At 39.1% G+C, this 13,494-nt stretch overlaps 3 protein-coding genes across 4 annotated transcripts in view; 2 read left to right on the plus strand and 1 right to left on the minus strand.

Annotated features, from left to right (window-relative positions):
• Positions 1-7,864, plus strand: part of acsl4a (acyl-CoA synthetase long chain family member 4a) — an 11,005-nt gene extending 3,141 nt beyond the window's left edge. For both annotated transcript variants that reach the window (XM_032528816.1, XM_032528817.1), the window contains exons 5-15: positions 633-771; positions 877-1,027; positions 1,717-1,840; positions 2,008-2,079; positions 2,249-2,388; positions 2,478-2,650; positions 2,760-2,834; positions 3,353-3,541; positions 4,595-4,709; positions 6,046-6,203; positions 6,638-7,864. In XM_032528816.1, the coding sequence (XP_032384707.1) occupies positions 633-771; positions 877-1,027; positions 1,717-1,840; positions 2,008-2,079; positions 2,249-2,388; positions 2,478-2,650; positions 2,760-2,834; positions 3,353-3,541; positions 4,595-4,709; positions 6,046-6,203; positions 6,638-6,795 (1,494 nt within the window). In that variant the 3' untranslated portion in view covers positions 6,796-7,864. The remainder of the gene's footprint in view (positions 1-632; positions 772-876; positions 1,028-1,716; positions 1,841-2,007; positions 2,080-2,248; positions 2,389-2,477; positions 2,651-2,759; positions 2,835-3,352; positions 3,542-4,594; positions 4,710-6,045; positions 6,204-6,637) is intronic.
• On the minus strand, positions 7,365-11,898 carry nxt2 (nuclear transport factor 2-like export factor 2). The gene is made up of 4 exons (XM_032528821.1): positions 11,695-11,898; positions 11,441-11,527; positions 8,308-8,452; positions 7,365-8,131 (listed from the first exon to the last, which is right to left on the minus strand). Exons 1-4 carry the CDS (start codon positions 11,707-11,709, stop codon positions 7,947-7,949), a joined length of 432 nt encoding a protein of 143 aa, XP_032384712.1. The 5' UTR covers positions 11,710-11,898; the 3' UTR covers positions 7,365-7,946.
• Positions 11,899-12,098: 200 nt separating this feature from the next.
• Positions 12,099-13,494, plus strand: part of psmd10 (proteasome 26S subunit, non-ATPase 10) — a 16,350-nt gene continuing 14,954 nt past the window's right edge. The window contains exons 1-3 of the mRNA XM_032528820.1: positions 12,099-12,309; positions 12,420-12,518; positions 13,176-13,322. Coding sequence (XP_032384711.1) covers positions 12,196-12,309; positions 12,420-12,518; positions 13,176-13,322 — 360 coding nt within the window. The 5' untranslated portion in view covers positions 12,099-12,195. The remainder of the gene's footprint in view (positions 12,310-12,419; positions 12,519-13,175; positions 13,323-13,494) is intronic.

Raw genomic sequence — 13,494 nt, forward strand, 5'->3', positions numbered from 1 at the left:
TCTATCTATCTATCTATCTATCTATCAGGTGACACGCACTAAACACATGATTTCATCAAAGTTGGCAAATGGAACCCAGAACAATATAGTGTATTGTATGCAGCCACATAAATGAATGAATAAACATAGTATCTGTTGAGATGTATTTGAAGTTGGAAACATTGTAGTCTATGACTGGTGCTCAGTCTTATTGCATTATGAAGCATTAAGTGCAACAATATGTGGACTGTGTCGGGACTAATAAGTGGGAGAGAGGTTAGGGTGAGGGTTTTACATGGACTCTGTGCATAGAGCTCATTAGAATCCATACTCAAGGGCACCTGGGTAGCTCGCCTGTCCTATCTAAATAAAAGCCTAAAAGAGTCCATACTCAAGATAAGGAAATTTAAGACTGTAAAGTTGAGAAAATGAGTTTCCATAAATATGGTACATGTTTAACAGCCTTTTTAGAGAAAAAGGCTGTTACTTCTTTGTAACAGCCTTTGTGGATCTTCCAGTAGATTGATTTAGTAGGTCAGGTTGCCGTTGTAAAGATTATGTCAACAAATGTGGCGCTAGAAATTGTTATTTTTAAAAGGAAATCATGTGATCGGGCCTGCTGTTGTAATTGCAGCTTTGTCCGCTCTGTCCAGAATGTGCTTCCACAGATCCCGAAACTGAAGCATGTGATCTACGTGGACCAGGGGAAAATTAGCCCAGAAGGCTACCCAGCTGGACTGTCCACCCACAGCATGCAGGCTGTACGAGAGCTGGGCGCGCTGCCTGAGAATAGTGTGTATTTGTCTGACTCACCTTGGTTGTACTTCTTTGTCAAACTCTGGGGTGAAAAGCCTCACCCGTACTGTAAAAGACAATGGGCGTTTGTTTGTGTTGCAGTGGGGAGGGCCATTGTGACGCCCCAGCCCTCTGATCTGGCCGTGGTGATGTACACCAGCGGCTCCACAGGCAGACCCAAAGGAGTCATGATTGTCCACAGTAACATCACCGCAGGGATGACGGGCCAGTGTCAACGCATCCCCGGACTCGGGTGAGTTTATGTTGGTCAGCACGCATACATTTAGTAGGGCTGGTTGATTTTGGGGAAAAATAGTAATCAACAATTATTTAACTCGTTACTTGTTGACTTTTGGCAAGATGTTGCAAATGTTGAACTTAAAAAAACAGGTACGAAGTTAAACAAATCAACGTTAATAAAAACACCTAGAACTTAGAAATTTCCCTTAATACTTTTTCCATTTGAACTTTTTTTTAAATTCAGAACATATGACAAAATAATAGTTTACTGACCAAAACAGAATAATCGAGAAAAACGATTATTTTGCTTTTGTGATAATTAGGAGTTGAAATCCTAATAGCAATAAAATTTTGATTAATTGCACAGCAGTTGTTTTTTAACATTGTCAAACCAAGGTTCAATGGCACCTTCACAGCTCTTACTGAATAGACCATCTCTATTTCAACTAAAACATTGGAAATTCCAAGTAGATACCAGTAGAATATTCCATATGAATGTGCTGGGCCGGGCTTCCAGGAGCAGAATAACCCCCCCCCCTCCAGCTATCTAGAGGTGTAAACGGAGATGGATGGTGCATCTAAATTCACAAGCTGTGAACCACGGAACGGCACAGAAGTTTATTGCGATCACTGGAAAGAGAAAGCTGCAGGCGCTGCTCCCTGGCCCTAACCTTTTCTTCTGCTCTTCCTGTGCTGTGGCAGGCCTACTGACACCTACATCGGCTATCTGCCCCTGGCCCATGTTCTTGAAATGACTGCTGAAATCTCCTGTGTCACATATGGCTGTCGGATCGGCTACTCTTCCCCCCAGACACTTTCAGACCAGGTAATACTCAGCACCAGCACCAGGCTGGACCAACTTATACAACATATCTGTCATGCTATATTTCTTAATAACACACCAGGGTGTGGTAACCAACACGTTTCTACATTGTTGCCAGTTGCTTAATCACGGTTGCTGTCTAAAGTAATCAGTGTGTTTGTTCCCTTTAGTCCACTAAGATAAAGAAAGGAAGTAAAGGAGACTGCTCTGTGCTCAAGCCCACCCTGATGGCAGCTGTGCCAGTAAGTAACCTGCTTTATATTCTTCATCTGTCCATCCATCTCTCCCTACCCTGTGTCCCTCTCTCTGGTTTCCTCCCCTCTCTGTTTGCTCAGTTTTACACACAATCCTTTTTTAACCGACTTATCACCAAATGTATAAATTAAATCCTTACTTTTTTCAACTTAAAAGGAAATTCTGGATCGCATCAACAAGAATGTGATGAGCAAAGTGCAGGAAATGAGTTTCATTCAGAAGACGCTGTTTACACTGGGCTACAAATATAAACTGGAGCAGATCAAGAGAGGCTATGACGCACCGCTCTGCAACGCGTAAGAAACCACCACGGCTCCTTCACTGCCCTTTTACAAATGTGTTTATGGGGTTCAACTTCAAATAAAACACGGACATGTCTTTTCAGCCTGTTATTCCAGAAAGTGAAGAAACTTCTGGGGGGACGGGTGAGGATGATGTTGTCTGGAGGAGCCCCCCTGTCCTCGGCCACTCAGAGGTTCATGAATGTGTGTTTCTGTTGTCCAGTGGGTCAGGGCTACGGCCTCACTGAAACCTGTGGCGCAGGCACCATCACAGAGGGTAGGAGCAGATGTAGAAGGATACAAGAGGAAGAGAGTGTAAATATAGGAATCAATAATTATGATATTATAATTTTTATATATATATTGTTTCTTGTCATACATTACAGTTATGGACAACAGCACTGGTCGTGTTGGAGCTCCTCTTTTTTGCTGTGAGCTCAGACTCCGGGACTGGGCTGAAGGTATGGTTGACAACCTGTTGGTACATGCTGCACATACAGGGCAGACTTTAAAGCATTTTTAATTACAGGCAATGTTTTCCCTAGCTTTGTGGAAGTCTAATGTGTGTGTGTGTGTGTGTGTGTGTGTGTATTTGTTTACTAAGAAAAGAAACAATTTCCCTACACTTTGAGGGTTTTTGTGTCTATTTGTAGTCGTGTTGTCACTTTTTGGTCATTTGTTTTCTTTGGGGTTGCTTTGGGTGTCTGTGGTCATTTTGTGTCTCTTTTTCACATCATTTTGCACTGTAATTATAACCATATTGGTGTCTAAAACGTTGGAGAAGCTAAAGCAGAAATTATATAAATAACACTCAAAAACCTTAAACAAAACTTGCTAAAGAAGTCTTTCTACAATCATTAGATCTGAGAAAAGTCTTAGTTACATTCATTGGACTTGGGAGTTGCTCCTTAACCTTTTATAATGGCAGTGAAAACCCTGCCAGGGTAATTAGATTTAATTTAACTACTTTGTCTCTCAGGTGGCTACACCAGCAAAGACAAGCCCAACCCAAGAGGGGAGATCCTGATTGGCGGTCCCAATGTAACCATGGGTTACTACAGGAACGAAAGCAACGATCAGGACTTTTTTGCGGATGAAAAGGGTCAGAGATGGTTCTGCACCGGAGATGTAGGAGAGATTTACCCAGATGGCTGTCTACAGATAGTGGGTGTGTATATTGGTTCTCTATCTTCCAAACAAGTGAACATAACACAGACACTAGACCCAGACAACAGCTGATCATACCAACAGACAGATGAAAAATTACAAGAAAACAATATTAACAGATTATCATCCTCCATGGTATAATTACAATGAAATGTAAATAACCATGTGGACTTTAACCTTTGGGGATCCACTCCCCCCCCCCAGAGTTGTAAAACCTATGAATAGGATCTCAGCATAGTCCTCTCCAGTAACAGCAGTGTGCAAGTTCACCTGTGTTTGGTTGGTAAGTCCACACTAAACGGTACGTTCAAAAGGTTGAAACTAGATATTATCATAGAAATCAAAGGGTGTAATCACAGGAAATGTTTTATTTATTTTAACGGGTGTAATATACCAGCTGGCTGCTCCTCCTCCTCCACGCTATCCCTCCTTTCAAAGCGGTGCACCGTGCCAACCGATCTTCCAGAGGACTTTACACCTGAGGGCGAGGTGTAACTTATGCAAAACTATGTGCAAAACAAATTCCCCTCGGAACAATAAAGGTTTCATTCATAACTCGTGCCTACGTTGGAACTATTTCCACTAGTGTAACCCTTGAAATGTTAGTAGCGCTTTAACCCCGACCTACATTAGAACAAACGTTTTAACTAGTTTGAGTCTGAATAAGCATTGGTAATAAAGTAATGGCAGCTGTTTGACTTGATTCAGGAAGGAATGCTCATACAAGCTATTAAATATCTACATGCTTAGTATAGTTGTTGAGGAACGCTGTCAGGGCCGGCAGCTTTCCCCGAGGGAATGTCATCCTTTATCTATGGAAATGTTAACTTATTAAAGCCTGTCTGTGTATTTGTTGTCTTACTTTGTCCATTTACTCAGGGCCAAAGCTGTCATCTGATACTGGTTGCAAAAGTCACACTATACAAAAAAATTGTTTTAATCACTTATGTGCAGTCAATGTGGTTGTAAGCTGTTTGTTTGTTTGTGTAGAGCACTATTGTAAACCAAATTTTTTCTTTTTTTTTTCTTCTTCTTTTCTTCTATTGTCATAAAGACCGCAAGAAGGACTTGGTCAAACTGCAGGCTGGAGAGTATGTGTCTCTTGGTAAAGTCGAGTCGGCTCTGAAAAACTGCTCCATCATAGACAATATCTGCGCTTACGCAAACAGGTGAGGAAGTTGCCTTGATTTACAGGAAGTGGGATTGGAGTTTATTCTACGTCCATTTGTAGGAATACATACTGTATGTTGTACTACGGCAAAGCATTTTAAAGTTACTGAAAACATCAAATTATAATTTAAAAAGTCACTCCAGATGCCAGGGTGGTGTGGGCGGTTTAATTAGATGCGAATAAAACCCAATGACTAAATACCTACAGGTTAGAAAACTACGTGAAATCCCTTCTCCCAGATGAACTTGATCCGTGTCTCAGGTTGAGAATGAGGTTAATCACATTCCTCACTTCTACAGTGTCTTTAAAATCTCAAAATACCTTCAGACATACAGCAAGCTTGGTATGAGTGGTGATTATGTATCCGCTGACCTAGAGAAAGACAGACTGAGACTTCATCCACATCTAGTGTGTACAGATTGCAAGAATCCAAAGACAAACGTCATACATTTGTTTCAGATGTGTCACCTCTGTGTGATAAATGTCGGTCAACTGAAGCCACTTCCACAGAATCACGCATTCTGCTCCTGACTGTTTATATTGGGAATCCATATAAAGTGTACAGAAAGTTGGAGAAGGTTTTCCTAACTCTGATATTTACAGATCCATGCATTCCCACCCATTTCTTTGTTATACCTAAAAACACACTGTGATATGTAGTTTTATATTCACGTCATCCAGTCCTCAGGATAGATGCTCTCCCTGTCCACAGCCTTGTAGGGATGAGTAATATGCTCTAGGTGCTAAAGATTTCTATGTTTGGTACTGCCAACTTATTTTGTTATGGTCAAAAAAATCACGGCAGAGAATCGTGATATCAATCCTTAGCAAAACAATTGGGATTCATATTTTCCCCCGAGTTGTGCAGGCCTAGTTTCAGGTCTCCACCTCCACCACCGTCTTCAGCCCGTATACGTTTAACAACTGTAACACACACTTTATTTAACCTGCTTTCAACGCGGCCCTTAAATGACATCTTTCAGTTCACGCGCTGGAACACTCACCAAATTCTTCCAGGACTTTCACTTCAACTGCACCACCTACGCCTCCACAGGACGTGCTTCACCTTTAACTGAATATACGTCTTCAGCACTTTCACTTCAGCTTTAGTCCGTGCTTACAATGACATCATCACTACCTTCATTCAGTGCTTACGGTGCCAAATCCAGCTTCTTTCAGAACCTCCCGTATAACTATATCCACTTTTAGTTTTGTATTTTGAACGCCCCTTTGACTGATTGTTTGAACTATTTTAAATGTTTAGACCGCTGCCAGCACACATACGTCTTTTCTTTTCTTTTTGTCAACCTTCTTCCTTTGGTTCATCCTCTCAGTGAACAGAACTACGTGATCAGCTTTGTGGTTCCCAACCAGAAAAGGATGACCCAACTGGCCAATCAGAGCGGCATAGTGGGGGAATGGGAGGAGCTCTGCACGCACCCCGACATGGAGAGAGAGGTTCTCAACGAGATCAAGAAGGTTGCTGCTAACAGTAAGAAATGATCGTGTGATATGGCTTTACAAATTCTTTACTTTTATGCATACTTCTTTCTTCTGTGCAATATTTAATACTTTTGATACACCAATAACTGTGCAATTTTATAACATTATTTTCATAATGCATATACAAACCATATTTATTTTTCTTACTGTTTTATATATGTATATAGTTGTTTCTGGAACTGTGCACCCCCCCCCCCCCTTTTTTTCTTTTCTTTTGCACTTCTTATATTTTATTCCATGTTATATTTGTGCTTCAGTCTTGTTGCTTAGGTTTTGCGCATGTGTACAAAGACAATAAAGGCTTTCTATTCTTATATCCACCTATACATACTCTGTATGCTGTGTACCAATATTTTAAGAGAATTCTTTGCGATCAATATGGGGAAGAATCACTGTTCCTCCTCTTCACTTTCATCCATCTAGATAAACTCCAGCAGTTCGAGATTCCAGTGAAGGTACATCTGAGTCCAGAGCCGTGGACCCCCGAGACCGGTCTGGTCACGGATGCCTTCAAGCTGAAGAGGAAAGAGCTGAAGAACCATTATCTCCACCACATAGAGAGAATGTATGGGGGCAAATAACTTAGCTCTCCATCCCCCAAGAGTCTCAACTGTATCCATAACCACTGTAAAAGAAGAAAAAAAATCTCCTGGTACCCAATGGGATTTGTAATGCCGTTTGTGTACCGCAGGCGTCCAAATGAAGATGTCTTAAACAGAAAAGCTGAAGCTGTTGATAGTTTTAGTTGTTGGTCCACGTGTGCTGCTTTCTATTGTGTAGTTTTGATTGTTAAAAAAAAAAATCGCACAAGTGGCCACTCTTATTTCATAAAAAGGGTCCTAGAACATTACAGCATTCAAATGCCATTTACTTTAATCTGCTGGCACGTCGTTTGTAGCTGATCATAAAGCACCACTGTGCTCCATGTTGCCAAAGCTCTGCTTTACTTCCATTAAAAATTGTAACTGTAATCATCAGAGTACTGATGTTACTGTCTTTCAGTCTACAGTACTTTCTATCAAGCAGAAGTAGGTGACATATAAATAAATATTGGCTTAACTGCCATGTTATGTTTACTTGAGGAAAAATATTCAGACACTGACATGTCTGCTAAACCACAGATTCCTTTTCTTCAATGTTTTATGATTTCGTTATGGTGTCAATTTATTCAGAAAGACCAAAATGTGCGAATATAAATGACTCAGGAAGATAAGTAAATGTTTTAATATATGAAATTGTCAAATAGTTGGTTGCTTGTATAAAAAGCCCTTTTGTCAAAACTCTTGCTGGCACCTTATTTAAGAGCAAGCATGCCTAACTACTAACCTGCTAAAACGCTTATTAGCATAATGCTTACCAGCATTAGCAAATCTGAAATGGCAGTAATGCTGTGTGTAATATACCTCAGTTAACGGGTTAATGGACAATTTGGTATCTTAAGGTTATTTGAATTGGAGTCTGTTCATTTTAAAGGAAGAGAGTTTTTTTTAATATATTTTTTCAAGTGTTGTGTTAATGGATTTGCATCGTTAAAACTTGCCAGTCGCTTTACAGTTGGTCGTTTGGTAATCCTATTTGTATTTATTATCATGCATCATTATGATCACATGCCTTGTTCAACATTTATAGAATAAACTGTTTTTTGTATTATGTGGTGTATGACTTTTATTTTTTTTACAAAAAAGAAAAGAAAAACAAACTCATACATTTTAGAGGAGGGGGGGGGGAAGCCTCAGCTATTCCAGTCTTGAAATCGGAAACAGTCACTAGCAATCTTCCAAACAGGCTGGTCGTTGTTGGGCGTGGCCTGAGCTGTCAGGAGAAAGTTCTGGTTGAAGAAGCGCTGCTTGTTCCCCTCGAACTTGACGGTCCCCCCCGTCACCACGAGCAGCGTGGTCTGGCCCTGGGTGGCTTGCTCTGTGAATGACGAAGGGTAGATCGACGCTGGATTAGAGCACCAGCACTCCAAACACATTGCATGTCTACATTAATAGCCTGGATATTTTAATTTGACACCATGCCATCTTAATGCTCTGCTTCTAGGAACATTTGAGAGTTACCTACAGCACTTGAACAGGTTTTGAGTGACTGACCGTGAACTGGCTGACAATCCAGTGTCTGGACTTGGAACTCGCTCGAAGGCAACGACTCAAAGAACTCGCCAAGAGCCTGCTGTCCTGAAACCACGTTCCCATTCCACACCAGAGTGGCTTTGTCCAGGTAGAGCCGGGTCAAGTTCTGAGAAATAGGAGCCAGGTAATAATTACCGTTAAGAACAACATGAACATGAACCAAAACCAGAAACTAGAAGGGCTGGGTATCCTCAATGATTTCCCAAATGGATTGGGATCACAAGGTCCCCCATATCCATATCAATTAGCTTAGGGAAATATCAGTTACAATACCAATTTTGCTTGGATATAAAAAAGAGACTAACAAAAAAGATCAAGTAATTTTTTACTACTGCAACTTTCTAATCCACTAAGCACTTCCTGCACTTTAATAACTTGCATATTTATCTATCACATTTTTATCCTACCTAATGTCCTTGGCTTGAGTTTTTATGTTTTTTGATGTTGTCATCACTAATTATCACAACAAATTCCATTGTACTGCTTTGCAATGACAATAAAGACTACCTCCTTAAATATGTTTTAATATTGCACTAGGTTATTGTTGACATTACCCCAGTGTTTTGTTTAAAGTATTTTATAGTAGGACTGCACTATGTAGTTCTTTTTATCGTCATAGCAATAACAACTGGAGCAATATACATACCGTGAAAGGCTGCGACATGTCGCAATAGATACATATTTTGTGTTAACTGAAAGAAAATATCAGACTTTGAAAAGAAAGTGATTTTTTTAGTGCTACTTTTTTCATATTCAATTCAAGTTTTAATTTTTGCCATGAGAATATTGGAAATTATTTCCACTCATTTGTTTAATATCTGTTTATTTATCCCGAGTATTATCGCGATATTCAACAACGTTACCGCACATTGCATATATTCCTCATATGGTGCAGCACTACTTTTTAGTTCAACATCCATTGTGAAATGGTTTCAGTCATATCTGACAGACAGGTCTTTTTCTGTAAACCTTGGGCCTTTTTACTCAAATAAAGCCCCGATTGACAGCGGGGTGCCTCAAGGCTCAATTTTAGGCCCAGTCTTGTTCTCGCTGTATATGCTGCCCCTCGGATCAATCTTCCGAAAATACAACATATCCTTTCACTGCTTTGCAGATGATGTCCAGATTTACCTACCTTTGAATTCTAAAACAAACTCAGTTGAAGCTCTGAGTAAATGCCTACATGATGTAAAAGACTGGATGTCATTGAATTTTTGAACTTAAATGATAAAAAAACTGAAGTTGTAATTTTTGGGAAGCCCGATGTCTGGTTTTAACAATGCTCTTGGTCCATGTTCTCAAATTGCTGCCCACTTGTAAAAACTCTGGGTGTTTTATTGACAGTTCTTTTAAACTCGATAAACAAATCAGTTCAGTGGTAAAAAACAGTTTTTTCAGCTCAGACTTCTTGGGAAGGTCAAGCCTTACCTGCCCCATAGTCAACTGGAAACAGTGTGCATGCCTTGATACAAACGCCTCGGACTGTAACTCACTGTACTATGGCCTTGAGCAGTCTTCAGTTCACCGATTAAGTTAGTCCAGAATGCGGCTGCAGCTGCTGACAGGAAAAAGGCGCTAGACACCTCACCCCCGCCTGTCTGTCTCCACTGGCTGCCTGTCGTTTTTAGAATTCATTTTAAGATCTTATTGTTTGTTTTAAATCTCTGAATGGGCTGGCACCATAATATATCCGATATGCTGGTTTTGCACACTCCAGTCAGAGCACTTAGGTCCGCTGACCCGGTGCTTTTAGACTGTCCCAGAACAAGACTGAAGACCAGAGGGGACAGAGCTTTCTCGGTGGCAGGTCCGAAGCTCTGGAACTCTCTCCCCGAGACATTAGAGCAGCGTCTCTATTGAGAGTTTAAATCACTTTTAAAAAACTCACTCTTTGCACTGGCTTTTGACACAAGCTGAGCTGTGACATTTTGTGGTTGTATTGATTCGAGCAAAGCTTTTTATCTGTGTATTTTTTGTTGTTTTTGGCATTCAATTTATCTGGATATTGTTATGCCTCTTCTTATGTTGTTATTATAATTGTACAAGCACTTTGGGGCGTGGTAGTGACTGTTTGTAAATTCGTTGCCTATTTTTTATGCTATTATTATATAAAAAAATTACAAATAAAAAAAATAAAGAAATAAATAATTAGAAAAAAAATCCCCTAAAACCCAGGTAATTAAAAAAAAAAAATATAAAATATATAAATAGATAATAATTATGCAACAGAAAAAATAAATAAAATAATAAAATATCAATATAAAAAATACAAAATTGTAAAGAAAGAAATACATAAAAAATTAATAATAATAATAATTTTTTTTTTATTATGATACAAATAAAAATAATACATTAATAATACATAAATATTACAATATAATAGAATAAAATTCCCTATCAAATTTACAAAAAAACAAAAAAAGAATAAGCAGAAAATAATCACATATATTCATGTTTTTTGCTATTAAAAAATCCTAATTGCTATTTTTAAAAATTTTACAAATATTAAATAAAAAATAAAAACATATCCCTATAAATTAATAAATAATCAAAATATAATAATAATAATCCTATTTATATAACCTATAAAATATAGATAAATAAACTTTGACCTTGACCTTGACCTTGTGAAATGGCATATATTAAAATATTCCTGGATTTGATATCAGATCACTTAAAAAAAACAAAAATCGACTTTAATTGGAGAATCGATTATTTTAACCCAGCCCTAGAAAATAGTGTTCTCTACTGCCAGACCGGGTTTTGGAGGTGAATACAGATGTTGATACATGTGGAAGAAAAATTATGTTTACTTCTTTTTTTCTTTGGATAAGGATCCCTTAGTTGATGTGTATTGTTTGGGACGTTTTATATGGGAAAAGTAAAGTTGTCACTGCTCTCTGGTGACCAAGTTATGTAATGGTAACGTTCCCTCAAACATATTTTTTGGACTGCAATTTCATATAAGCCAATATCGATATCTCTGTGTAGCAGAAATATCGCGGTATTATAGCCGCTGTATCGGTCTCATACAAACAGACGTAACGTTACGCATGTTTTCCAATTCAGAGAACGAGAACGAACAATGACTCACCCTCCTTTTTTTATCCACGCAGTCGTAATAAATGTTGACAAATTCTTCGGAATATCTGCATGACTGGTCGACGTGGGTCCTGAAATCCTGGTGATGTGACAATCACGTGTTAAATGCTGATCAAGATAACTCAGAGTAAAGGTACCTGAGATACTCAATGTAAAAGGCGCACATTGAAACCAGCTAACGGGAGCTAGCAAAACAACGCGTTAGCTAGCTGCTTGATTACGTTACAGCGAAAGTGTCAAACTCACCAGCGTGCTTGCCATAAGTACAGCTATGAGGACCAGAACAATACTAAATATACTGACTGCTATCAGATACAAGAGTGGAAAATATTTTCAAGCATTAATTTAGGTGTCTTTTCCTTTTCTTTTACTGTACACTAAGCAGCCAAAGCAGCCATTTTGCCGCATGTATTACTTCCGGCAGGCACAAACTATACCCACCAAAGTAAAATAGTTGCACGCTCATTCAAAATACAGTGAAGGCCTCGGAATCACTTACCACATATTTCATATGTCAAGAGATTCATATAGAATAATAACTGAATGAATAATGCAACCACATGGCAAGTCAGTCTTATTTCTGTAAGGTGATGCCGCTCATAGTCTTTTAATTTGAAATAGAAAAGGAAGTGAAGTTCATAATTTCCTGAGTCATTGCTCCTCCGGTTCAAAGCGAAGCAACTGCTGAGCATCCCCGTTTAGCTAGCTGCTCTGATATTTGTTTGACATTTAAAGTATTTTTTAACAATGGAGGGTTCTGTATCAAACGTGGAGGTCTGTAATTTTGCTTACACGGGACAGTTTGAGAAATTAAAAGAGTGCATTCTGTCAGATAAAACACTCGCCTGCAAAACGGACCAGGTAAGAAGGCATGTGTTAGAATGATGACAAAATGCCAAGTGACGTTCTCCACGTTTCCACCCGCGATATTTTGGATATTTTTGATATTTTTGATATTTCTGTCTCTTCAGGACTGTAGAAGCGCCCTGCACTGGGCTTGTTCTGCTGGACACACCGACATTGTGGAGTTTCTGCTCGACCTGGGAGTTGAAGTGAATCTGCCAGACGATGTAACAATTTATTAAATATTCTTATTCATTATATTTGTCCTCCAAGGTGGTGTAGGGATAATATTAGACAGGTGCACCCTACAGTATAATGTAACCTCACTCATAATAGTGTTATTACAGCAACAATTAACCCAAATTATGGCTTAACAGCAGAGAGTAAAATTACACTTTATAAATATGTATATTGCATCCAGGATGGAACTTTCTACACATTTTATAATATATAAATAGAGCTGCAAGATGTGAGGAAAATATCTAATTGCGATTATTTTGACTGATATTATGAGTGCGATATGATCCACGATATTGGAGGGAATTTTAATTTTGTTTCATTATTCTTATTGTCCCAGAAAATAGTAGAATTTAAAAAAAATTGTAAATGATTATAATGTGAATTTTTCAAATATCTGTACAAAACAAAGATTTTTTTTCTTTAGGATATCATTTGTAGGCGGTAGCACCACAATACTTAATTCAGAATTAGGTGTGCTAGATATATCGACTCAATATAGTAATAAGTAGTGGTAATAATGTCAATATCTCAAATGCCTAGATCTGAGTGAATGTGAACAGACTCTGGGCCATGTTGGGGAATCCCAAAATGATCCCCTTGTTTTTGTTTTGTGGGGTGACGACGTGTGGCGTGTTCCCTCCCAGGCTCTGTGGACCCCCCTTCACATCGCGGCGTCTGCAGGCAGAGAGGACATCGTGAGGTCTCTGATCGCCAAAGGAGCTCAGCTGAACTCAGTCAATCAAAATGGATGCACCGCTCTGCACTACGCCGCCTCCAAAGACCGATACGAGGTACGGTTCCCAGGTTGCAGGGACACAGTTTGATCTACATGCTGCCAAAATTTAATTTAATTTAAATCTGTTTATTAATCCCCAATGGGGAAATTACAATTCCCACTCTGTGTCCACACACAGTCCTGAACTACACACACACACACACGCTCAGGATCTGTACATGCACTAA

Source organism: Etheostoma spectabile, chromosome 10 (assembly GCF_008692095.1).
Source record: "Etheostoma spectabile isolate EspeVRDwgs_2016 chromosome 10, UIUC_Espe_1.0, whole genome shotgun sequence".
Lineage (NCBI taxonomy): Eukaryota > Metazoa > Chordata > Actinopteri > Perciformes > Percidae > Etheostoma > Etheostoma spectabile.